Raw genomic sequence first — 26,436 nt, 5'->3', positions numbered from 1 at the left:
AAGGACAGACTGAACCTCTCTGAGGACACTTACTCTAAGCCTGTCAAAAATGCAAACTTGAATCAAACTGAAAGCAAACAGACAAACCCAGATCTGGGGACCTTCTAAAAAACTGGCCATCGACAGTCTCAAAAAATGTTAAGATCAGAACAGAGGCTAGGACAATGGGCAGAGACCTCAGAGCTGTCACCACCATCAAGGTTTAGCACCAGCTGCACGCTTGGGGCACACCTGGGCTTTGTTTTCCACAAAAACACTCCATATGGTAACATGATTATTTTATTATACACTTTTTATAAAAAGTCCAAACACACACATACCCTCCCGTTGTGATCAGGAAGGGGGCTCACATCTTTAATGTAGACTGCCCATCTTCTGAAGTAGGCCATATATTTGTTTTTACACAAGATACTTCTTTCTCTCCCCTAAAATATTTACAACCCAATTACACGCACGCGCACGCACACACACACACACACACACACACACACACACACAAAATGACCTGTAAAGGGTATATAAAGACAAATGAGATTTTCTTGCTCTTGTTATAGTACAATCACTTAAGATGTCTAACATACCATAAATGTAAGAAGGGGGAAAAAAAATCACCTTAATTAAGGAATGGAATGTTTATGTTACCTGCAACTAGCAGCAGGCATATTCGTTGTCATTGGCACCTACTCTAAATTAACTGGTTTGTAGGGACATGAGCACATGAAACAGTGAGACAACATGTGCCAGGCATTGCTTGTACTTGTTTCCAGAAGGCACATGTTTCCTGCACTCTTTAATAACTAAAGACAAGTTACAGGAAAACTTAGCATTTAGATTCTGCCCATTTTGAGGTATTAAATGCATAAGGAAAATATTAGTTATGTCCAAGTAGCATGCAATAGAAATATTTTTAAACCAACATGGTTAAGTGTTAAGATTTTAGAAATCAAAATATTTATTCACATAATTTTTAACTAAAGTGAAAGGTAATAAATCTTCTGTGGTAATGATTTAAGTGCAAGTGATACTGGCTTTCTTTCACATTCGTGTCCTTCATTCATAGAAAAGGCAGATCAGTTGTTCTTGAACAAGTCAATGCAGCTCTGCAGGAGGGAGACATTGTTCTGAAAGAAAGATAAAAGTCAAGGTAGACCAATGAATCTCTGGAGTCCAGACCTCCTACATATCTCTTTAAGAATTCAAATCAAAACCACTGACAAGCTTTTCACAAGAAATTTTTTTAAAGCCAGTGCAAAACTGGGTTGGTCCTTTTCTTCATTAAATCACAACTGAACGTCAACCTACGACCTGTACCCTCTCCTTCTGAAGGTTTAAGACTGCCGCCTGGAGAGGCTCAGAGCTCCACCCAGGTTTGTTCTCAAATGCATTCACACTAATTTTGCTTATTGTGACTTAACCTAAATGCTATTTAAGATTTGCGTTTTGAAGTTGAAGGCCTTGAGAAGACCAGATAAAAAGGTGCTAATTTTAAGATTATAAATGATAAACATCCATACAGAACTTAGCACGAATACCATTACAAAATTCTCTTTAAAGGAATTGAGAAAACTCAGAACACCCAGAACATTATGGGTACGATTTACGTATACATGACACTCTAAAACCACAGATGAAAAAGTCGTAAGACAATAGGACTTGGACTTAATCAAAAAGTAAATGTTGTAGTCAAAATAAATAAATTCTAAGTACATATGTATGTTCAAAGTCTTTCTGCGTAAACAAATGTTGATTGGCCAGTGACAGTTCTCTCCTACAGCAGCTTCCTGCTGATCCTGCTGCCCTGGGCCAGACAGCACTTCTAGGCTCCCATGCACTATACTGCAGGAGCCATGCCCAAAAACTGAGTGAATTGGTCTGTGCACCTAAAAGTCCTTAAAATTTCCTTAGTTTTAGTATGTACCCAACACTGAAGACCATTTTTCTTCATCTTTTCTGTACCAAATTAAGCTACACACATTAAATATAGAAAGTTCTCCCTTTCTAAATAAGAAATCGGTATTAGAAGACACTAGTATGCTCTTCTCAAAAGCAGTATTTCATCATTATCTTACAGAATTTTAGTTTGCAGCAGAAAAAAATATTCCAACAAGTAACTCCCACCTATGTCACAGGAGATTAAAACCACAAAGGAAACCCCATCTGCCCAATGACATTGATATGGTGAACTGGGAAATAACTTGGGAAGGGGGAAACCTAAAGTTTCTGGCTTAATTTGAAGGAAAACACTCACCCTGGCATGCTTTATTTCCAGTTCAGACATTTCAATTAGATTCTTTCTAAATGCTGCCACTCTCTTTCGTTTGAAATTGATTAGTTCTAGAAAAGAAAGTTTACCAATAAAAGCTGAACAATTCTTAGGCTTAACCCCAAATATCATTCTTGCATATAATCTCCAGAGGCAAACAAGTTAAGACCCATTCATCACAATGTTCTACAGAATAGTGTACTTTTAAAAAATAAAATATACCTAAGTTTACATTTTTAATAAAGAGTATAAAAATCTAACACAGGGACAAATCTTAGGCAAGAACGACAGGCCTAAATTGTGCATTCAACTTTGCTTTGTTGATTTTCTTTAATCTCCTCTCAATTTGTCAGGGCTACAAAACTCTGGCCTGTATAATAACCTAAGATTTCAACTCAGTAGTTTCAAAGTCTGTTCTTTTCCTTATAAATCTTTCCTTTTTGGTGACACATCCGAGGGCCGCTGAGAATTGCCAAGCAGGGAGACCCCATTCCCCAAAGAGAAGACTACAATTTAAACTCCTGTTGTGAAAATGAAACACTATCTCCCAGATAAAGTCAAGACATATTCCCTTACTCTGGACTAGGTTAAGACAAGAAACTCCAGGCTATGGACTTGGATTTGGGTTACTACCATGGACTCATGATTTCTGAACAGAGTGAGTTAGTTACACACCCCTCTATTTCCTCAAGGTCCTAGAAGCAGACATATCCCAGGAAGAATGAGCAGAGCACTCACATCTTGTCACAATTCTGTTAAGTAAACAGAATGTGGGCTTCTGGAAGAAATGGTGATATCCAGGGCTAAGGAAGGACAGAAAACCTCTCTACTCTGTTCAAAACACTGGTGGATATATCATAAGCACACACCAACCTAAAGGTGCTTCTCTTTAAGTCTGGACAAATTGAGCACCAACATAAAAAGAGTACAATAATGAATTTAAGAACTATTTTCAAAAATAGAAACCCACGACTCTAATAATGACAAGGAATGGAATGTGGGAAAGAAGGGAAGGCTTGTGCTTAAAGGGTAATGATGCCAAGGGCTTGGAAAGAGAATGCTAGAACTGGCGAAGGGGAATCACCTCTCTCCAGAACCATCACAGTAAAGGCTGGCTAGGGCAAGAATCAACACAGACTAAAATTTAGGGAGAAGGTATGAGATCAAGGGCAGGCTATTGGCAAGGTCTTAAATTATCTCCCCATACATTGTTGATTAGTGACATGGGGGAAAAAAAAACTCACTACCTAGTGGAGAAACTGGGCAACACCTTGATTGGGTAATCAAATTTAACACCACAAATAAGAGGAAAACGGAACAGAACATGCCTTCAGATATGACACCTGAGAGACACATCACTCATTATTCTGCTGGAAATGCTTAAATACAACCTATTCATGAGAGAACAGCGCATCCAAAAATGAGGAACACTATTTGAAGAGAAACTGTGGTCCCTAAGAAGGGTTCCTTTCAAATTAGAGACACAAGAGCTATGGAAACCTAATGGGAACCCTATATGGGAGAATGTTATTGGGATAAACAAAATGAGACTATAGAGAACAGGTTGGAAATGTATTGTACCAAAGTTTACCAAAATCAGTAACTGTTTAGGGATCAAAGAATGATACACACAGCTTAACTTCAAGTGGTTGGAAAAAAAAAAAAAAAAAAACCCATGCCATGCATTTATAAATACATACGTGGCACCACGTGTGCATGTGCAAGTGGTGAAACAGAAAAGGAAACTGGACAGCTAGGGGATTCGAATAAAGAATGTATGGGTGTTCTCTGCACTACCTGCGCAACTCTTCTCTGTAAGCTTAAAATTATTAACTAAAAAGCAAAAAGTAAAGAATAGCCCTGTTCAACCTTCTTTCGCAGATTCAGAAAGCTGTTCAAATTTCTGGCAGCATTCCTGCTGATGTGACTCAGCCAACTTGACATCTTTGCTTTTCAACCGGGCCTTATCCAAGGCTTTATTTGAGTTCTCATAGTCTGTGAGGGCTTTGGTGCGTCTATATAAGAGATCCTGAGAAGAAAATTAACAGATATGACATGGTAGTTAAACTTATCCTGGAAAACCGTCAGAGAACAAAACAGGAAGACTAAATATCTAAACTACTCTATTAAAAAGCAAACGATGAAACAAGGCCCAAGTACCACAGAGTCAATGCACTGCCTGAAATGTCAGAAGGCAACATCTAGTTCACTTCTATTTCCCCCTTCCATTATGAGATTTTTTTTTTTAAATATCAAGATTAGCCTGGGAACAGCAATCCTTACCACACTGTTGAGAGCTTTTTGGAATTCTTTATATGGACCAAAACAAAGACAAAACAAAACCCCAACAACTGAAATCTCTAAGGACTAAGTCATTTCCATGATTCAATCATGGAAAGCAATTTCAGAAAATTAATCACCTTATACCGAAAGCAAAGCTGGCCATGTCAAATGATGCTGCTAGAATGCAACTGGGCAGTGAGGCAGAAAAAAACATTCTACTAACCCCAACAGCCACAAGCCCATGTCTGAAATCTGTCAGAGGATTTCATCTGAAATAAAGACTATTTGCAGTCTTCAACAAAGTACAAGTTACCTCCGTATTTAAAGTAAATATGGGAGTTTGACATACAAGTTACGTGTTTCTGTGTACACTCAAAAAACTTGTGCATCATCAGCTCTCAATTCCATTACAGTACAAAATAAGAAATATAGTCTAAAGCACATTTAAAAAAATACCCAAATAGAAGACTAAGGAAATAGACCAAAACGACAAATTAATTAAAAATGAAAACTATGAGGAAAATAATGAATTTCTACTTCCTAATGACACCTCTAACTTTATGTGGCCTGATTATATACATTTCATAGGAAAGTAATTTAAAGATTCCTGTTCAGGGCAGTGTTATCCCCTGCAAATGCAGGTTTCATCCCCCAAAGGTCATCCTGCTTACCACTTCGTCTTGTTTTTGGTAAATAATGGTTAGACTCAAAAACTGCAATTCAATAAAAACACACAAACCCTATCTTTTTTTTCCCTCAGAAATAGTCCTTTAGGAACGTATTCCATTACACCCGTATACAGTAAAGTCTAATTCCCCAAATAAGTATCTGTCCACTTAGCACCACCCCCTACTGATGATACAAACTAGAGAAACAATGCCACAAAAATGTATGTTACTATAGAAAGCTTTCAGTCTGAAAATGGAACCACAGGCTATGAAATGGAGATTCTCATGCACATGCCCTCCAAAGAATGGAACCTAAACTCTAAAGGACTTGTTTACAAATGTCCAATTTATAGGCGACCCAGAAGAGAGACTTATCTCCTGATTGACCAGATCACTCACTCACTTCTTGGTACAAACATCCTCAAGCCAATGATTGTACTCATCAGATTCTGGCTGGATGTCCCTCTCTTCACATTCCTAAACACAAGCCCAGGCCAAACCCTTAAACGCACGTGCCCATAGCTGATAGCATGTGTTTCGGGCACTGCAATTCCTTTGCTATTCCAGAATCAACTCAATTTCTGGTCAAACTGGCCTCAGTTTACCTCTTTATTCATTTATTCAATCAGAGTTTGTTATACAAACAATCCTGATAAATTCCTATCTTCTTTCATTTTTGACAAAAAGAATTCCTCTGTAACATGAGACCTCTTCTGGGTCACAGCAAGGTGGTCCTGCCATTACTCCAGCAAGTTATAACGACTCCTGCCTTACCTTAGCAGCCTCTATGTTGAGCATATAGTATCGGAGAAGCTCTGTCAGCTTTAAGTCTTCATCTGAGGAGACTCGACTTTCTACTTTCTATTTAAAAAGAAGTAAAGGATAAATAAATAAATAAATAAATAAATAAATAGATAGATAGATAGATAGATAGAAGTAGTAAAGGTCACCATCATCTAAGCAGAAATCTACAGATTAAATATTATGAAGACCAATATAAAAATGCTTACCCTAAGTTTTTCAAATAGCTCAGCAACCTTCAATAGGTACCTGAAAATATATACGTGATTTTGGTTTAAGGTCTTAAAATAATGTATGAAATAGGACCTTACAGGACCATAAGACATGAATGAGTGAATGTAGGAGTCCTAGCCTTTGGTGCTTTAGAATTAAATTATCAAAGCAATACTTCATCATCAATTGGCCCAACCTAGTAGAGATGATGGTAACAGAAAAGAGCACATTTACGTAAAGTGCTACACCTGCGGCTATCAGCCTCTCTTGGTAGCTAGCCCCTCATTCACCTTGCCATGCAGTGTCCCAAAATGGTCTTTAACCAATGTCAGCTATGTTAACCAAGGACAGATTCTAGTGAGCTGTCAGAGCTGTCACTGTGGGTGTCTCAAAGACATGCTATTTAAATGAAAATAAAAATTTTTAAAAAGCTGCTTTAATTTGGGTTTTGATGGGACTTCCACCTTCAAATCAGAAATACTACCACCACCTGTTATACCAAGTCCTAGGTGTTAGGTAGAATGCAGCTTCACACCAGAAATGCCCAGGATGGAGAAACTATGAAAAATTCATATAAAAAAGATCAAAAGCAGATGGGGTCATTGCATTATCCTTAAGACCATGGCATTACCAAATGAAGCACCATTTGACAGAGAATATATAAGGCAAGCCTCATAGACAACTCCAGAATTAAATCAATAAAATAAAGGCTTTGACAACAGCTATCCTGTTTGGTACAGAAGTGCCCCCTGATTACCCTACAAACACCTTCAATGTTTCTATGTTCAGAGGGTGTGCAAGATTTGAGTGCTGGAGACTATTATCTAGTCTTGATGAGCTGATACTCAAAAGTAGAAGTGAAACTATACAGTCATTCCTCATTATACCACCCAGGAATTTTCAATTAAGGGAGAAAGGAAATGCTTTTCCATCAAAAACCTACTTTTTGATGACTGTTGGCTCTTCTAAAGCCAGGCTATGCAGGCAGGCTGCAGTGTGGATATAGTCATCTGCAACATCTGCAGAAACAAGGACAGCCCTTTTTATATGAACAGAGCTAGCACATTAGCAAAGCTAAGTGGCTGGTGGGTGAATGGTATTTACTTTTATGAGATCGAGTCATTTTGTCAGCTTTTGCACATGAATCCTTGATCCTATTATAATAGTTAATGAGGAAATTCTTCTCTTGCTCAAAGAAGTCATCTACCTCCTAAAAGAGGAAAAAAGAAATTTAAGAAGCCAAACTTTTAAAAATATGAATGTATTTTGTATTAGAAGGAACATTAAGGAAATAAAATAAGTTCATGCATAAGAACTTGAACCTCTATGGACCAGGGAAACCCAAGCTGACGAGACAGCATTTCATATCCAAGATTAGGAGAACTCAAGTGCTGTCAGGAAACGTCAACAGAGAAAACCATTTTCAAGAACCATTCAACAGTGTCCCAGAAAACTCTGGTATTCTCTGACATCCAGCAATCCTGGCAGATAAGTGATTCTGCCTGGTAGGCTGCAACCTAACGGTGGATACCCACATATGTGCATATGGGTGGGGGATATACTTGGTGGGTGCCAGTCAGGGACGGATATACAGGTGGGTACAGGACAGCCCCATACACCTTAAGAAAGCACCAAGGAGAAATTACCCTCCAGTTTCCAAATTTCTGACAATGGCCTCTACTCAGGAGCACCTGTATTCTGGGCTCCTTGCTCAAGCCCTCAGCAAGTGGCAAAATCAGACACAAAATGGTAACTCAGTTAAAAAGTGGCTGGGGGCTGAGAAGTGAGGAATTTTCACCTATGAGGGTAATGAAACACTTGTATAGTAATTTAGTCTTTTAAAACAACTCTGTCCAACAGAAATAGGTAAGCCACATGTGCTATTTAGAAATTTTCTAATAGCCACATGAAAAAGTGAAACTACTTTTAGTATCTTTACATTCTTTTCTTCCTTAACATTTTACACATAAATAAAACTAAAAATCTGGTGTGGCTTGGACTACCAAAATGGACATTGTAGTTCTGAAGAATGGTATGAAATATTAATCTTGTAGCTTTTCTTATTAAAAAATAATTGAATAACCACTCTATTCACAGAAAAGGAGAAAACAAAGAATTAAGTGTGAGAATGTTATCCCCTTCTCTTAAAAAAAAAAAAAAAAACACAGGGTATTTTAAGCATGTAAGTGAAAACTCAAGGAATAGATAATAACTAAAATTTGGAAAAATTATTTTTATTTCTGTGAAGTTTTAATACCATATTTCACAAACATCTCTTGTGAAGAAATAAAAAAGTCACGTATTCACATGAAGTCAAAGTTTCCTATAACAGCTAAAAGCCCTTACCTTAACTCCAGAAAAAAGGACCTCATCCGCACTTTTCACCACACTTTTGAAAAAGCCACCAAACATCTCTTTGGTATTTTTCCGCCTAACACTTAGCTGAAAAAAAGACATAATAATACTACTAAAAAAAATCCCCAAAGAACAGTTTATGGTACGCATGTTTCTCTAAATACTTTAAGCCCGAAGTACCTTCCAAGTGATACTGTCTACTAGCATAGGCACACACATGAGACACCTTTAATTTAGCCACCAGGTCTAAAATACAAATAAACAAGAGTGCCTGGGTGGCTCAGTCAGTTAAGCATCTGCCTTAGCTCAGGTCATGATCCTGGTATACTGGGATCGAGCCCCACATCTTTGCTCTCTGCTCAGTGGGGAGTCTACTACTCTCTCTGCTCCTTCTTCCCCCCATGCTCATGCCAACTCACTCTAATAAACAAAATTTAAAAACAAAACAACACAGAAAAAACACCCCACACTACAACAAAACAAAACAAAACCACAAATCAACAGCAAAACCTAAGCACAGTCTTAATTCTAAAAGCACGATCTAAAGGTATTTTGGAAAAATAGTTGGCACCAAGTCTCAGTGGCTTTTTTAAAAAAATCTTTTAAAGTAGGCTCTACACCCAACATGGTGCTTGAACTCAGATGCCAAGATCAAGAGTTGCGTGCTCTTCCAACTGAGTCAGCCAGGCGTGTCTTAGTGGTCTTTAAAACCTTGGCTGAATTATTGTACTGTCCTATGCTGTTCACTGAACTTCATGGGTTAGAAGATACTGAGGAAATTTTTTTTTTTAAGTAAGAGCTTGCCTTGGGACGTCTGGGGGGCTCAGCAGTTAAGCGTTTGCCTTCAGCTCAGGGCATGATCCTGGAGTCCCAGGATGGAGTCCCACATCGGGCTCCCTGCTTGGAGACTGCTTCTCCCTCTGCCTAGGTCTCTGCCTGTGTCTCTCATGAATAAATAAAATTAAAAATATATATATAAATAAGAGCTTGCCTCAAACATAATCTTAAAAACATAAAAAAAAAAAAAAATAATAAGGCAAAACCCCTCCCAACAAACAGGTAACCAGGAAGAAAACAAATGTGACCTGAAATTCCTCTTAATCCCAAAACTGGGTTGCTTGGGTGGCTTAGTCGGTTGGGGATCTGATTTCAGCTCAGGTCATGATCTCAGGGTCCCGACACTGCACACCCACCTCAGGCTCCCTGCTCAATGGGGATTCTGTATTCCCTCTGTCCCTCTTCTCGCTCTTTCCCCCTCTCAATAGTCTTTAAAAACAAACAAAAATCCCAAAATCAACAGAGAGCAAAAAAACTGGTCCTTAGAAAGGAAAACAAGTAAAAATCTTTAAGCAGCATTTTATAAAAAGGTCTTAAAATGTATCTATGGGGGAGATGGAAACAGTATCTAAAAAAGGATTCCATTTGCCATTAAAAAATCCAGTTATTTTAAAAGTCAATTTTCCAGAAAATGTATCAGGTCATCAAGTATGTATTTTTATTTATTTTAAAACAATCTCTAAAAAAATAAAAAAAAAATAATAAAACTATTATTAGCACCCAATGTGGGGCTCAAACTCAGGACCCCAAGATCAAGAGTTGCATGTTCTTCCAACTGAGCTGAGCCAGCGAGGGACCCCCTCAAGCATATTTTTAAAAAATAGTCATGGAGGGGGTGGTTACCTGGGTGGCCCAGTTGGTTAAGCATCCACATCCAGCTCTTGATTTCAGCACAGGTCATGATCTCAGGGTTGTGGGATGGAACCCAGCATCATGATCTGTGCTAGGAGGGGAGTCTGCTTGGAATTCTCTCCTCCTCCCTATGCCCCACCACCACCCTCCATAAGGGAAAAAAGGAAAAAACTACAGTTATATACATTTTCACTGGATCATGAAAATGGGAACAAAAATGCCTTACATCCTGATCATATTCCAGGAACACATGGAAGTTGCGATCTTTACTGAGAACAGGGTGAGAAGAGAGCCGCTGCAGAAAGACTTCATGGGAAGATACAGTCTTCTTAAAGACCGCAAGATACTCACTGGAAAAGAAGCACACAAGGCCATCAGCTGGCACCACTTGACTAAATGACCAGTACTGGTCCAGGTTATCACCACCGTTCTGCTCATGCCACTAAGCAAAACACCTGAACCAGACCAAAACATTTTGGTAGAACTTTTTGTCTAATTAGTAACAAGGCATCTGCCATTTGGGAGCCTATGGAATAAATCAAAAATAGGGAAAAAGTAGTATTATAATTGGAGTTCAGACAGCAAGTCTAAAAGCCCAAGCCTACATGCAATTATTACTAGTATTTAGCAGCCACAGAACATTGGTTTCTGTAGAACAATGAAAATCCCTTTGTCCTGCAGTCACATACACAGCAGTGAAGTCTATTAAGGCTTGTAATTAACAGACATTATTAAAGTGACTTTATCTCAATCTAGGCATTGAAAATCACTCAACTTCTCAATGGTAGGACTTCAGTCTGTTGCATTCAGTACCTTATCCTCAGAACAGGCCAATCAGGTACTACAGCATTTTACAGGATGACTTAGTACCTGGAGGCATGTGAACACTGGCTCTACACAATATGGAAGTGGGGCGCAGCACAGAGGACAACTGCTGCGATGGATACCACGCTGATGGTATAGAGGGGAGGGAGTACAAGGAGTACAAGGCAAATTTCCTAAGCAACTTTAATGCAAATCCCAACTGGGATACATTTTTGTTTGAAATAATTATAACCCAATTAAAATATGCTTCCTAGGGACCTGGACTTCTTTCAAACCATCACTATGATTATTATTCAGAATGCTTCTTTGTGACAGCATCATTGCAATCTAGTTTCAGCTATACTCCTGGTAACCAAACTTCACAGAATAAGCCTTTGTACATTAGCAGCAGCCTGAAGAGTTCTTTATCTATAAAGACACAAAGGCTTACTTCTTCACTATGACAGACCAGCATTCCATAACAAGTATGGTCCACGTGGGGGAAAACAATCAGTCTATGCAGTATAAGTAGCCACCAGGGAATTAACATCTGAAGTAAAACTGCAAAATACAGTTCTACAAGAAAGCACTAGGCAACTATTAACTTCCATACTTTAAGAAAACTGCCAGGCTTTCCTGATTTCTGTACACATCACTACTTGTTCTCAAAAGATACAGCCTCATCAAGAAGATCCACTTACGCTTCCAGCTCTTGCTTCATCTTAGCAAATTCTTCTTTGGTCATAGATCCTTCACCCTCTCCCAACTTCTGCATCTTTTCTCGAGGGCCATCGAAGTCAGGCTTTGTAGGAGCAGGTGGGATCTGTAGGAGAGGCAGGTTAACTCGCGAGCATTCCCGCTCCAGCAACCATCTTCCAGTCAGTGCCAGTGTATAAGGAGGCAGCCGCCAGCCCAGTGGGACTAACAAGTCAACCTCTGTTTTTCTCTTAACTTTATCCCTTTTGGCCATTTAAAAGAAGTCTCCTCCACACAACTGGGCACTCAGATTATAATCATTTGTTCAGGTCACCCATTATGGATGATTTTAAGGGGATAACCGTGTTTTCAGCCTGGTCAATGTCAGTTACATATATACATATATGTTTTATATATTATATATTAAAATATTATATATTAAATATTAAAATATATTAAATACCAATAATTAAAATTATTAAAATATATTAAATTACATAATTATATATTAAAATTATATATTAATACACATGCTTTATATATTATATATTAAAATATATAATATATAAAACAATCAGTGCTAAAATGAAATCGAAGCACCATTAAAATTTGTCTCTGCACACGAAGGTAATTTTTAATTCCAGAGGATAATCAAAAGATTCCAATTTTAAGTGAACACAGTATTCTCAAACACAATCTTTAATACTACTCTTTTGTACTTTTGTCAGCACGACTGCTTCCTTTACTCCTTGAGCAGACTACAACACTTTTAATAAATCTATTGTACACCATCACCACTACTATTGTTTCCATAGAAATCAATTCTACTTGACGCCTGAGGTAAAGTACCAGAAAATATCAAACCCAAAGGTAGAGAAGATTCAAACTATGAAACCATTTAGCCTCTTATATTGTTCAGGTTGTAAGACTATGTGCTTCACCTCACAGCTATAACCCAATTCTTATGTGTTTCAGCCTTTACCAATAGCACATGCTCTAGCTGGTAGATGAAATCAGACAGTTTTCACAATCTATCATAAAAAATGTTTTGGTAAAAGTCTGTTTAAACAAAATGAATAATAAGGTAGAAGAAACTGGCTTCAGTACTTATTTGATTTTCCAACATACACTTACAATAAGCCCAGCATAGTCTGCAGTTTCAATAAGAGTGTCATGTAGCCACACAAAGTCTTCATGTTGCCTTGTAACAGAAAACTCTGGGCTCTGAAACGTGGGCAGCGTGGTCTGTAAAGAATAGAGTTAAGAAGTTAACTGGTAACCACCACTTTTTGATAAAGTGGGTTGGGTTTCCCGGGCTGCCCCATGGGAACACTCTGCATAACAAAACATTTCAGTGAGACCCAGTAAAGAACAAAGCAACACATGATCTCCCCACTAAAAGTCATCACAAAAGATTCAACTTGTTCTTTTAAAGAATTCTTTTCACAAAACTCTACCTCTAAGTCAACTCAGGCAGATACAATCACGTAGCTAATCAAGCCACCAAGGCATTAAGAGAGGATCTTACAGATAGCAGGTCCATATGCTGGATATGGCACGTAAGCCAAAAGCTTTGTATAGCATCAAACTGCCTAATTCAAATTGTGCCTCAGCCATTTATTTTACTTAAACCTGAGGATAATGCAGTATCATCACAAGGTTATTATAAAGAGAAAATTAATCTTTTTTAAAGATTTTATTCTTAGGAGACAGCGAGCGAGCGGCAGAGACACAGGCAGAGGGCAAAGCAGGCTCCCTGTGGGGAGCCGAATACCAGAATCAATCCCAGGACCCCCAGATCATGATCTGAGCAGAGGCTTAACCACTGAATCACTCAGGTGCCCTATAAAGAGAAAATTAAATCCATGCAAACCTTTTTAACAATGTCTGGCATAAGACAAAGATTCAATACATTTAAATTACATTTACTCTCCACATTTTTCAGATTGGCATATTGCCTTCCTCAAAAATGTCAATTTGTGTATGGGATACTTCGGTGGCTCAGTGGGGGAGTCTGCTGGAGATTCTGTCCCCCTGCTAGTGCTCTCTTTACCTGAAATAAATAAAATCTCTAATAAACTTTGGAGGGACGTCTGGGTGGCTCAGCGTCAGGTTAAAGTGTCTGCCTTTGGCTCAGGGCGTAGTTCCAGAGTCATGGGATCAAGTCCTGAATCGGGCTCTGCTTTTCCCTCTGCCTAGGTCTCTGCCTCTCTCTTTCTGGGTCTCTCATGAATAAATAAATAAAATCTTAAAAAAAAACTTTGGATAAAGAATAAAGTGTTTTCAATCACAAAAAAAACAGGAGGGGGCAAAGGCCAGTAACTTACTAAATATGGGAAAAAGCAAGCACTTCTCACTCATGCAAATAAAAACAAAGGTGGAAGATTTCAGCTGTGCAGGTAGGTGGCTCTACACATCACTATGCCTAGTTTGTTTCCTCATGGAGAAGAGTATATATAAGCCACACAAACATCAGCAATACTCACAGCCCTAAGGCTTCACACAGTAGAAAATGCTGAAGCAAGAGCTTATCTGATGCTCACTACAAGCCAAGATGAAGATGAGGGGTGTTCTCACTCAGCAGTAGTGCCATACTGCAAACAAGCAGCAACCATTTCATTCAAGACATCTCTTCTTGCCCACTGTGAATCATAAAGATGCAATGCAGCATTGCTTTAATTATTTAAGTCATTCTGTCACTTACCTTGGTGTGCACTGTAAATTTGACCTTATCTCTCTCACTGAGTGCATCAGGTATGTCAATCTGAAGTGAGGGATCAACATTCAGGTCCACAGATACAGATCTCAGCTGAAATACATTTTTTGGCTATTAGTCTCAATTTTACTGTAGTGTTAAACCACATGATTCTATGTCTATGTGAAAAATACATTTAACCAAACAAATACTTCAACTAAGGTGGCTTAGAGCCAGAATGAAATCTTAAACTTCTCACATATATGCCCCAACTACAAAGAATATTCAAGAAGCATTACCAGAGAGGACACCACTGAAAGAAGTTAGAGAAGACAGAACAGTCATGTGGTATGGGATTCTGGAGAAGAGAAGAAAAACTAGCTCAAGAAAACCAATTTATATTCAGGAATTGTTTCAAAGAGAGGAAACTAGACACAAGGTGTGGATTATAAAAACAAAGGCCTCAAAATTAGAGAATCCCATTGTGGTGACACAGGAGGACAAGTGTGAACACTGCCCTGAAAGCAAAAGCAACTGATTTTGTGATTTGGTAATTCAGAGGAAAAGAATACCCAGTTTCTTTTTGCCAGTTTAAGTATTTTGGAAGAACTAGACTGTTTGGGGGGGAAGGAATGTTAAAATGATTTTCCTACTAAGTTTAAAATATGATAAATTTCCTAATTCTTTTTTTTTTTAATTTTATTTATTTATGATAGTCACACAGAGAGAGAGAGAGGCAGAGACATAGGCAGAGGGAGAAGCAGGCTCCATGCACTGGGAGCCCGACGTGGGATTTGATCCCGGGTCTCCAGGATCGCGCCCTGGGCCAAAGGCAGGCGCCAAACCGCTGCGCCACCCAGGGATCCCCAATTTCCTAATTCTTAAAGCATATAAGCTGATGGTCACTCTGAAGATCTGACACACAGCATGACAGTATGCAGAACAAGCAGCTCATCTCCCTCTCACCCAACTAGTAAGTAAGTGTCACAACTTTACATTACTGAACCTAGAGAATGCCAAGTGAAGACTGGCATTAATAGGATTACAGAACAGGAAATATGAAAGTATTTCCCTTTGGATTCTTTGCTTCAAACTTAGAAGCTCAACACCAAGGTTTAACTTCTGAAACTAGAGTATCTGGTTCAATCAGGTCTATAAACATATTCATATACAAAAAAATGGATTACTGCTCTATCTTGGAAGTAGTCAGTACTCTCCTTTTCCTGAGAGCACTGCAACTCAACTTTAAATTGCAAAAACCACTCAGCCCTAGAACAATAACTAACTCTCCTCTAATAAGCCTCACAGAATAAAGGATAAGTAATTCTTATTCAAAGAAAGACTTCAGGTATTAATAGGACCATAGCATACTTAACAGTCCCTGACATCTGAACCTCAATACACCTTCTAAATGGATTCTTGATGACTTCCATGAAATATTTGCTTGTTTGGCTTAATTTTCACATGTCCGTTTATGAAACCTCTGCAGAGATAAAGCCTCAAGGTCAGGGATACTTAATTTTACCACATCTGTGACTCTAGCACTGACATATTTCTGATAAAAGCTTCCTTCCTTCTGTTCATTTCCTACTAGGCAAATACGTGTTGGAAAGAAAACACCTCAAAATACTCACAATTTTTTTTAAAAAGTACACACAAAATTTGATTGCAGAGAATACTGACCATCCCACCTATCTTATGTTTGTACTCTGTAGACCAGAAAATAAAGTAGGCCAGATGTAAAAGAGGCAAGAGACACTGCTGGAAAGACAGGGTAGCCCGTGGGACCGGTCAAAGGTGCATTTAAACAACTGCTGTTGGGATGCCTGGGTGGCTCAGCGGTTGAGCATCTGCCTTTGGCCCAGGGCGTGATCCTGGAGTCCTGGGATCGAGTCCCATGTCGGGCTCCCTCCATGGAGCCTGCTTCTCCCTCTGCCCGTGTCTCCGCCTCTCTCTCTCTCTCTGTCTCTTATGAATAAATAAAATTTAAATAAAGAAAAAAAAAAAACTGCTGTTTCCTAAGATTCATGAAGAATCCCAAAGAAGTCACAAATCCTGGTTTCTAGCCAGCTCTCAATTTCTGAACACACTGACGATCCCATTTTAGCTCACCACAAGTAAAGCCTACAAACTCCACACGAGCTTTTTGAGTTAGGATTGACGAGAACCCAAGAGGAATGTAATCTAGGAAATGGGGTTCAATTAAGCACCACAGTCAAAGCTGCAATGGACTTTTCCAACTGCTTTTTGTTCCACTCAAATTATTCTGGTTTCCTCTCTTCCCATACTCTCAACCAGAGAGGTAAAATCCCAGACTATTTATTACTACCTTCCTTTCTTGTCAGCATACAGGTATCATTTTTTTGCAGTGAAGACAAACAGTGAAAACTACCAGAGGTTTCAAGGCTTTCCACCATAGCAGGATATCAAGCATCCAAGCTTCACCAGCCAAGTAATCATTTTTGCCAGGACACATCACCCTAGAAAGGGATTCAAACAAAAACCCAACCACCTGATATGATAGTCTTAGCCAAACACACATACAAAACAAAAAACACCAAACAACAACAACAAAAACCAAAACACACCCAGACAATACATTAAGTCTGCATTTGAGCCTTAAAGAACTGTTGTCTGAAAAAAAGATTCTAGCATAATTCTAAGCATTGAGGCCATCACCAACTCAAGAGTCCTCCCCCCCCCCCATTAAATGAACTTTCTTGTATTGAGGAAGCATAGAACTCTCCAGATAATAAAGCAGATACATCATCAAGGAGTAAAAAGTTCTGAAATGTTCAAAGCTCCTAAGTCAGCATTGTATCCTAACTCCAGAAGCACAAGTATGATTAAAAGGTCAGCATTCCTTCTTCTGCATAGTCAACAAAACACTCCACAGCCCCATGCCACAGTACTTGCTAAATAAACCACCAAGATGGAGGGTATAAGGAGATGGCATCTCTCCATAAACTTTCCCCCATTCATCCACCTCCACCCCCTATTCTAAATAAGTATTCAGAGTACTGCTTAGCAATGCAGGCCAACACTGTCAGTCTTTGACTTGAGCCACAGATGTCAAAATACCTAGAATGGCTGTATTAAATCAGCAAGGAAACAGACTTCAGAACTATCTGACCTAGGCATTATTTTTTGTTTCCCAGTTCCCTTAGGTACCTGAGAATGGAATTTAAAATGTATCTACTCTCAAACAATGTAGTTTTAAAACTTTCTTTTGAAAAAAAAAAGAAAACAAAACTTTCTTTTGTAGGTTTCTACTGCATCACATATCCAAAGTTACAGACAGGAGTTTCCGCCCCCAAAGTGCTTCCCTACCAGATTCTTTTTTTTTTAAACCAGATTAATTCTTACAGTTAGGATTACAATAATCTTTATGAGAAGGGTAAACAAGCACTGTTCCATTTAGAATGCAAATTTTAGCTGTTTTTTTAAAAATCGGAATGCCTAGTAAAAGAACCTAGAAAGGAAAAAAACTGATTCAGAATCCCTGTGCATTCCCTCACCTGCTCCTCACCTTTAGAACTGGGGTGATGAGCCTGACACTGCTACAGAACAATTCTGCAGAGTCCTGAGATGCTAAGGACTACTTTTGGTCCAAATCTTACTTATGATTCACCCTGGTACAAAATACCACCATCTATCTGCAAAGCTCCTTCCTCAAATGGTTTAATGGCTTACAGATGGCAAAGGGTACCTATGTGACTGGACAACACAGAAAGCTAGATTCTGAAATTCAGAACCCATAGGGCGAATAGGAGAAAATACTTACAGAAGTTATAATAAAGGTTAGGGTGACTACAGATTCCAGTATACATTAGCGCCATACAACCAAAACGACAAGACAACACAATGGGAAGAAATTATCTCCCAGTAACTGTTCTGCTAGAATGGGGGCTAGCTGAAAGCCATTTATTACATGAAACTCTGTTGGGGGCAGGGGATGGGCTAAATAAATGATGAGTATTAAGGGAAGGCACTGGAAGGCACTTGTGAGGAGCACTGGGTGTTATTCTAATCGATGAATCACTAGATTCTACTCCTGAAACCAAAGTTACACTTTATGTTAACTAACTACAATTTAAAAAAAACTTGAAAATTAAAATAAATAAAACCAGTTTAGCACACAGGAAGAAGTTGAATATGCTAGCATATGTGACATAATGTATCTTCTCAAACTGTTTATTTCTCTTAAGGATTTTGCTTTATCCTCAATAAAATGGTCTAGGAACTAAGACCTGTATCAGGGAGAGGGTCAATATGACCCATCACTCATGAATGATCTTTTAGCAGCATGGAGCCAATAGAGGCAAGAAGCCTGCCTTGTAAACCAGATTTTAATTTTAATCACGAGAACCAAGAAACAGGCTATTTCAGCTAGAAAAGTATGCATACCTTGACTAACCCAATACTCAGTAGTGAGGAAATAAATCAAAAAATACTCAGCTGCAGACTTATTCTAGATTTGCATTAGTTCCAAAAACAAGACTCACATGATCATACTTATAGACGCTTTGCTACCGTTTCAATTCATTCATAAGAAGTACTGTATTAGAAATTCTATTACCATACCCTCCTTGAAACCCCTCTTTAAGATTCAAGTATTACTACTCCCAAGTGTTTGTTACGGTTTTCTTCCATCCTGAAGGGTAACTAAAACCTGCTTATTATCTGTGTTCAGTTCCAGCTTTTTATCATAGCACTGGTGCATGAAAAACAATTCAACCAACTGTAAGCAATGTATAAGCACTGCTTTTACAGATACTTGTCTTCATCTCCTGGATCTCCCCTTCCTGGAATTCAGGGCTGCCAATATTAGTCCTCAAAAATAAAGGAATCGAAGACTTCTGGAAAATTTCAGTCTATGAACACAGGTAAGAAGTACGGAAGTTAGTCAAATGCTTTCAAAAGTATATAAAGGGCTGCAGCAAGTGATCAGATTTCCACCACTCATCTTGGTGAGATGGGACCCAGAGGGACCCCATCCCTACTGACACCAACCATTCTAACCAGTAGTCTACCAACACACAAGCTGTCCACGGTAGAACACCGCAAACTGCAGGGCATTTGGAGGCTACGTAGCCCCGAGTTCCTAGAACAGGAACCAAGGCTTGGAAGAAGGTCAGTACAGTGCACTCAGCGAATGGATAAACTGAATCATCACTTCACAAAGCTGCAACCCTATGAACAAGTCAAATTCCAACAAGGAATCAGAGATTAAATTGAAATACTGGCGTAAATACATTCATTTCAAGAAACCCACCTATGTGCCAGATACCTGAATTATTTTTCAAATTAGTTCACAAAGCAAATGGGTTGAACTGTATGATCTGTAATGATCTTCTAGCAGAGTCTACTCAGAAGGCAATACACAAATGCTGCAGAGGAGGAGGTAGCACCAACAACTCCATTCAAAGCTCAAGTCCTCTGCCTCCCCACCAAGGCTGGGTCCAGCAGTTCCCAGGTCTATCAAGTCTAGGGCCCTCTGAAACAAACCTGACATTTTATACATTAGTCCTGTTGATGAGGGTGTTTAGAAACATTCATTACCCAATCCTCAAGATCTTACTTTATGATCAACCCAAGATGAAATGGACATAGGTTTAAAAATAAATTTACTTTCGCCACCACTGAAGATGGTTCAACAGGGGCAGAGCTGAGTTAAGCTTGTGTCATCTAAATTTGAGATACAAATGCTAGCATACAAAGAGAAGGCAAAGGCAGCCTGTTTCATGGTTGGATTTCTGCTTTGAGTCAGAGGTAAAGCACATTTCCCAGATCATTCAGATGTAAAGTTTACAATACCTTATTTACCAGCTCCGTGTTTCCATCCGCATAACGTTCAAGCTTTGTAGTGCTCTCCACGATAGGTCAAGCAAAAGCCTTGGAAACTGGGGACATCTGCATTTGTACTCTTCACGATTTACAGACTAGAATGAAAACTTACAGGCCTGCCCCCCTTCCCCCAAACAAGCAAATCATAAACTCTTCAGGCAGAAAATGCACACCACAGGTTAACATAAGCACCTATCTTGAGAAAATTACCCTCTCTCTCTCCAGACCACAAGCAGTACCTTAAAAGGTTACACCAAATTTGTGAAAGGAAAAGCAGGAGGGATCAAGCCAAACACCCAATTTCTTGGGACACTTGGGTGGATCAGCAGTTGTGTCTGCCTTTGGCTCAGGGCATGATCCTGTAGTCCCGGGATTGAGTCCCACATTGGGCTCCCGGTATGGAGCCTGCTTCTCCCCTCTGCCTATGTCTCTGCCTCTCTCTCCGTCTCTCATGAATAAATAAATAGTCTTTAAAAAAAATTCTTTTTTTTTCTCTAAAGATTGTATTTATTTATTCATGAGACACAGAGACAGAGAGAGACAGAGAGAGAGAGGCACATCCTGGTGGGTCTCCAGGATCACACTCTGGGCTGAAGGCGGCGCTAAATGGCTGAGCCGCCCAAACCGCTGGCTGCCCAAAAGACCCAATTTCTAAAGGGAAGGAAGTTCAGTCCTTTCTCTGTTCCTTAACTACAACTTACACAATCCCAACCCCCCCCCCATGTATTTGCAAATGATTTGCATTTGGGGTATGAAACCGCAGACGAATTCCACATCCCTCTCTTAGGGGGAAGATCTCTTAAGAGTAATTATTGGCCAATCATAAATAGGTGTTAAGAGATGAAGAAGCAGCTTTTTAGAAAGCTAGATCATGCAGAGAAATTTCAGTTTATACTTGTGAGGGGCAGCCCCGGTAGCGCAGCAGTTTAGCGACGCCTGCAGCCCAGGGTGTGATCCTGGACACCCTGGATTGAGTCCCATGTCGGGCTCTCTGCATGCAGCCTGCTTCTCCCTCTGCCTGTGTCTCTGCCTCTCTCTCTCTGTCTCTATGAATAAATAAATAAAATCTTTTTAAAAAAAAATTTATACTTGTGAGAAGTTTGCCACGTTCACAGGAGACAAGATGTCCGGTCTTCTTACGGTTTCAAAGACTGAAGGCAGAATTTTATAAAGCTCTAAAATACTTTTCTCAAAAAAAACTGGGTTCATTACAAGTTAGGTTGCTTCCTTAAATACTACCTAACTGCATGAGCCTTTCACCATAGCCATTTGAAGCATGGAGTGCTAACCACCTACAGAACTACTCTTGTCTAATTTCCTCAAGCATTCAAGCCCCGACAAAGCAAAGATTTTACCCACAGCACACTTCTCTGTGAGCTTGCATCCGGGTCCACAATGCTCTGAGAGCAAGTGCTGTGTCAGAGCCTTTGCAGTCTCAGGTTTCCAAAATGGTATTGAACTCCACCATGGTAAACACACAGCTGACCTCATAACCTTCAATTGTCCAGAACCTGCTAAGAAAACCATATTTTACCATCTTTTGGTAAATATGGTTCCTCAAAACTGAGGAGAAAACTAATTCCAGACACGGTCAACAATGCTTGTTTCATACAGCATATTATTTCCTTAGGATTTATCAATCCTAAATCTGACAAAATTTGAAATGGATTAGCCTCTGGAACATGACCTAACCCACACACACCATATCATCTTAGGGAGAAAAATTAACAAGTGATTCTCAATCAAGGGACACTTGACAATGCACAATTTTACTCACTACTGGAGGGAAGGGAGCAATCACCTAGTAGAGGCCAGCAATACTGCTGAACACACTGCAATGCACAGGACAGTTCAGAACAAAAAATTATCAAGCCCCAAATGTCCACGGTTATTTAAGTTGAGAAACACTGCTTTACACTAAAGCTCTATATTAGATGTTTAGGTCTCACCAAATGAGAATTTAATCTCAAAATCTAGATAATTCTCCCTTGACCATTTCTTTTCATAGCCAAAAAAATTTGAGCAGATTATGACCTGCTAAACTAGAATTCACAAATAAGGGTAAGACATGATGTACAAGTTACTGATCCAGAACTAAGGTCTGGGAGGCTCTGATTAAGTCCTACTTCTGGAGCATAGAAAATTAAGGGAAAAATGATGTCAACCATTTACGTATTAACTTCAAGTCCACAAAAATTAGTAAATGTGGACTTGCTATATATCGTTCAAAGTTCAAGACTGTTCCTTTTTGTAACACAAATTCTAAGTCACTCTTCACCAAAGCTGAGAGTAGGGTCTCTACAACTTCCACACCAGTTAAACACACACACACACACACACACACACACACACACACACACGGCACCTGGGAGGCACAGTCAGTTACACGTCTGACTCTTGGTTTTAGCTCAGGTCATCATCACAGGGTCCTGGGATCAAGCCCCACACTGGGCACCACACTCAGGGTGGAGTCGGCCTGAGATTCTTATCCCTCCTTCCCTTCCCCATCTAAGATAAATAAAACTTTTAAATAAGTAAAAAAATAAAAATAAAAAAACAACTACCTGCAAGCTAGAGCAGCACCATAAACATTAATGACTGGCTGAGGAGACACCATCCACCCAAAGTCCACAAAACCAACTAGTGAAAAGGTCAAGCTATAATAGCGGTAGTGGGGAGGGGGTATCACCATGCACAGCTTTTCTTAGGTGTTAAAACTTAACCACTCCAGCAGCAATTTAAGATTAAAAAAAAAAAAAGTGGAGAAGCAATCAGGACCTACATTCAATTTACCATAGGTCTGCTAGACTAGCAGGAAAGAGATTCATCACCTTAGAAAGATATACAATGAATCTGTTAGTAGAAACTCAAACATGCTGCCCACCTATTTTAAGGACTTGGGGGGGGGGGGGGAAGGCGGCCCAGGTTAACTTTCTGCAGAAACAACTTTCTGCATAATCTTCAATTGTATTCCCCTACCCACAAAAAACTCCAGATAAATACAATCTTTCCTATCAGTAGAGGAGTTAAAAAAAACAAAATCAATCCTGTATCTTTTCTCCCAAACTGCTTTCTGGGAAAAGAGATATATCCTTACACCCTCAACTAATGGATATAACTAAACGGAAACGTCAGGCTACCAGATACAAACCAATATGCCTTTTAGTTTTGCTAAACAAGCAGAAAAGAGTACTTACTACTCAAGCATTCAAAATACTTCATTATGTTCCCTACTTTATTAGTGGATCTAAACTCCATGAACCCCCATCCTCATGTAAATCCCTAAGTAATTAGGGGGGAAAGTTTATACGTAAGACATTTTTTTGTAAAAACATAAAATAATTCAGTTGATTAACAAAGCTATATTATGGAAATAGTTTGCCGAAGATTTGACTTCCTGTTATTTCACATTTGTCCCAAACTCCCTTTTGCTGAAGAGTGAAAACCACCTAGACTTGATCCACAGCAGAGCTACTAGCATCAGACACAAGAAAGCAAAATGAAGCCTAAGAGTTAGAGTAATATTTTATTAGGCTTCATTATTTCCCGATTTCTATAACTTAAAAAAATAATCCTTTCCTGTATCCACTAAAACAGAAGGAAATAGCCTTTACAATCCTTCAATTCTGTTGGGAGCATCACAGTGGTAGGAAAGTTATTTTAAAAGCCAGCTACAGGGGGATCCCTGGGGGGCTCAGCGGTTTAGCGCCTGCTTTGGCCCGGGGCGCGATCCTGGGGTCCCGGGATCGAGTCCCGCGTTGGGCTCCCGGCATGGAGCCTGCTTCTCCCTCCGCCTGTGTCTCTGCCTCTCTCTATCATAAATAAATAAAAATAAATATCAAAAAAAAAGAAAGCCAGCTACAATATACTGTGGTAACAAACAGGTCAGTTGAAGGAGTTAAGTCCTTTCAAATAGCTGTATGAAACAGATTCCGGATCAAGAGGAGAGGTTACCAGGTGGGGAAAAAAAATACTGCTGTCAAAAATCCCTGAATTTTTTTTTTTTTTAAGATTTTATTTATTTATTCATGAGAGAGAGAGAGAGAGAGAGAAGCAGAGACACAGGCAGAGGGAGAAGCAGGCTCCGTGCAGGGAGCCTGACGTGGGACTCGATCCCAGGTCTCCAGGATCAGGCCCCGGACCCAAGGCGGCGCTAATCCGCTGAGCCACCAGGGCTGCCCCAATCCCGGATTTTCTATAGAGAAAACTACAGACCGCTACAAAGAATCATGATCTCGAGTTTCCACTTCTAGTTTGGTCAAAAACAAAAAGCAGAAAACACTACTTCCTTCAACTTGGGGTGTTTAGATCTCCTTCGCACATAAGGCTGCATCTCCAGAACGCAGCACGGATACTCTTGTTGGAAGAATCCAGCTGGCTGTTACCCGCGGCACCCACTACACGTGCGGCGGATCAAAGGTTGCTTTTAACCTCCAAGTAGATGTAACTAAAATGCCTCCCAGATTACTCGCATTTGAGAACGCTCTGTATTCTTAAGATTTTTTTCATTTTCTGTCAGAAACACTTTCCTGGTGATGATTTTGCACTAACGTGGCTCGTACCCACCTCTATCAACTGTGAAACTATCAAATGTAAATGACCAGTGAAAGTAGAGACCTCTCCTAATCGTTAAGCGGCTACAGTAACCTAAACTTACTGCATTAGTTATCTTTCAGACCTCAAGATTTAAGGGGCGTGCGGGCAGCTTACATAAGCAGTTTTTAGAAGGAAAAAAAAAATAGTTCAAATATCCGAGCACCTACTAAGAAATGGCAGAATTCCCGCAGTGACGCATCTGGTGCTTATAAAGTTCTAAAGATGTTAACATGCTTCAGATTTGACTTGATGTAATTTCCCCAGTATTTGGGCCAAAAAGAGCTTGGGGGGGGGGGGGGGCACAGCTCGAAGGCAACAGAACCAAAAGCTGCCATTTACTGCACGTCAAGCGGGTTTCAGATTCCCCGTCCAGTCTTTACAAAGCCGGAGGAGTTTTCACAACTTTCTCCGTGAGAGCACGTCCTCGAGCCCCCGAGAGGAGCTCCGGGGACTCGCCGCGCGCCCTCCTCAACCGGATCCCCGGCCGGTCCTGCGACGCCGGTTCTCGCCTCGGGTCTGCGGCCCTCGAAGAGAAGGGAGCAAAGGGCGCGCGGGGTCCGGGGAACGGCCCTCGTGGGGACCCAGGGCCGCACGAGCAGCCCCCGAGCGACGGGGGAAGGAAGGCGAGGCTCCAGGAGGTCGGCAGGGCCTCCCGTCCTGGAGCATGAGGGCGAGGAGGGCCTCACCTTGCTGCGATCCTCCTCTTGTTGCTGCAGCAACTCGGGAACCGCGGCCATGGCGACGCGGGCCTCGAGCGGGGGCAGCCTGGCTGTGCGAGGAAAGAAGAGGCTGGGCCGCCGCCGCCTCCGGAGAGCCTCACGGGGGCGGCCGCGGCCCCGCCTCCGCCAGCCTCCCTGCCGATGGCAGCAGGAGGCCTCCGGACTCCGCCACCATCCCAGCAGCCCCGGGAAAGGCCCGCAGCGCGCGCCACGTGCTCCCCCAGAGCGGCCTCCCCTCCCCGCAGCCGTCCATCTTGGAGCCGGGCAAAAAAAGCTATGCGTGGCCTACCCTCGCTCCGGGCCACGCGGAAACCGCCGTCCGCAGGGCCGCGAGAAGGACTCGGAGCAAGGAGCACTCCAGCAGCACGGCGCCTCTCAAGAAAGCCCGCGCTCTCGGGCGGGGGAATTTATCACTCAGCCAGAGTCCAAGATGGCGACGGGCTGTGACGTAAAGAAGATCTCGTGAGAGAGTGAGGGCGCGATTTGGAGGAGCCCGCGCGAACGCTCGAGGGGAGGGACTCCCCAAGGATCGCGGGAGCGTCTCCAGTGGTGAGGAAGAGGCCGGCAGTGGGGCGTGAGCGCCGCAGCGCATGCCGGGATCGCCGCCCCTTAGGCGGGGCCTAACTCGAGCTCGGAGCGCGGGACCGAGGAAAGTACGGGTCCCGGGAGGGTTGCCGGCGCTCTGGAAGTCGCGTGAAGTGTGGTGGCTCTTGAGGTACCTCCCCGGGCCGTGAGCGGTCTCTTCCCTAAGCCTGACTTCCACACGAGGGGCCCGGCCGTCCTGTCCCGCCCCGCCGCGCTTCCGCA

At 40.8% G+C, this 26,436-nt stretch overlaps 2 protein-coding genes and 1 non-coding gene across 9 annotated transcripts in view; 1 reads left to right on the top strand and 2 right to left on the bottom strand.

Moving 5' to 3' along the window:
* Positions 1-263: 263 nt before the first annotated feature.
* Positions 264-26,065, bottom strand: SNX5 (sorting nexin 5). 7 transcript variants are annotated; one of them, XM_038571528.1, is made up of 14 exons: positions 25,919-26,061; positions 25,597-25,679; positions 14,477-14,581; positions 12,907-13,017; positions 11,778-11,899; positions 10,499-10,622; positions 8,575-8,670; positions 7,333-7,438; positions 7,172-7,247; positions 6,225-6,264; positions 5,989-6,075; positions 4,133-4,292; positions 2,249-2,334; positions 264-1,121 (listed from the first exon to the last, which is right to left on the bottom strand). In XM_038571528.1, the coding sequence occupies exons 2-14, from the start codon at positions 25,645-25,647 to the stop codon at positions 1,071-1,073; spliced, it is 1,215 nt and encodes a 404-aa protein (XP_038427456.1). In that variant the 5' UTR covers positions 25,648-25,679; positions 25,919-26,061; the 3' UTR covers positions 264-1,070. The 7 variants fall into 7 exon arrangements, with proteins under 7 accessions (XP_038427456.1, XP_038427457.1, XP_038427454.1 ...); XM_038571529.1 differs by having other exon boundaries at positions 25,597-25,675; positions 25,919-26,046; XM_038571526.1 differs by lacking the exon at positions 25,597-25,679 and having other exon boundaries at positions 25,919-26,065.
* Positions 19,411-19,648, bottom strand: LOC119865807. The gene has a single exon (XR_005378159.1). It is a non-coding gene; the product is annotated as a small nucleolar RNA SNORD17 (small nucleolar RNA).
* The window catches only part of MGME1 (mitochondrial genome maintenance exonuclease 1), an 18,879-nt gene continuing 18,322 nt past the window's right edge, over positions 25,880-26,436 (top strand). The window contains exon 1 of the mRNA XM_038571532.1: positions 25,880-26,344. The gene's annotated coding sequence lies outside the window, so the exon portion shown is untranslated. The remainder of the gene's footprint in view (positions 26,345-26,436) is intronic.

This window comes from Canis lupus, chromosome 24 (assembly GCF_011100685.1).
Source record: "Canis lupus familiaris isolate Mischka breed German Shepherd chromosome 24, alternate assembly UU_Cfam_GSD_1.0, whole genome shotgun sequence".
Taxonomy (NCBI): domain Eukaryota; kingdom Metazoa; phylum Chordata; class Mammalia; order Carnivora; family Canidae; genus Canis; species Canis lupus.
The sequence above is the reverse complement of the archived record's forward strand: the minus strand, read 5'-3'. Positions and strand labels throughout refer to the sequence as shown.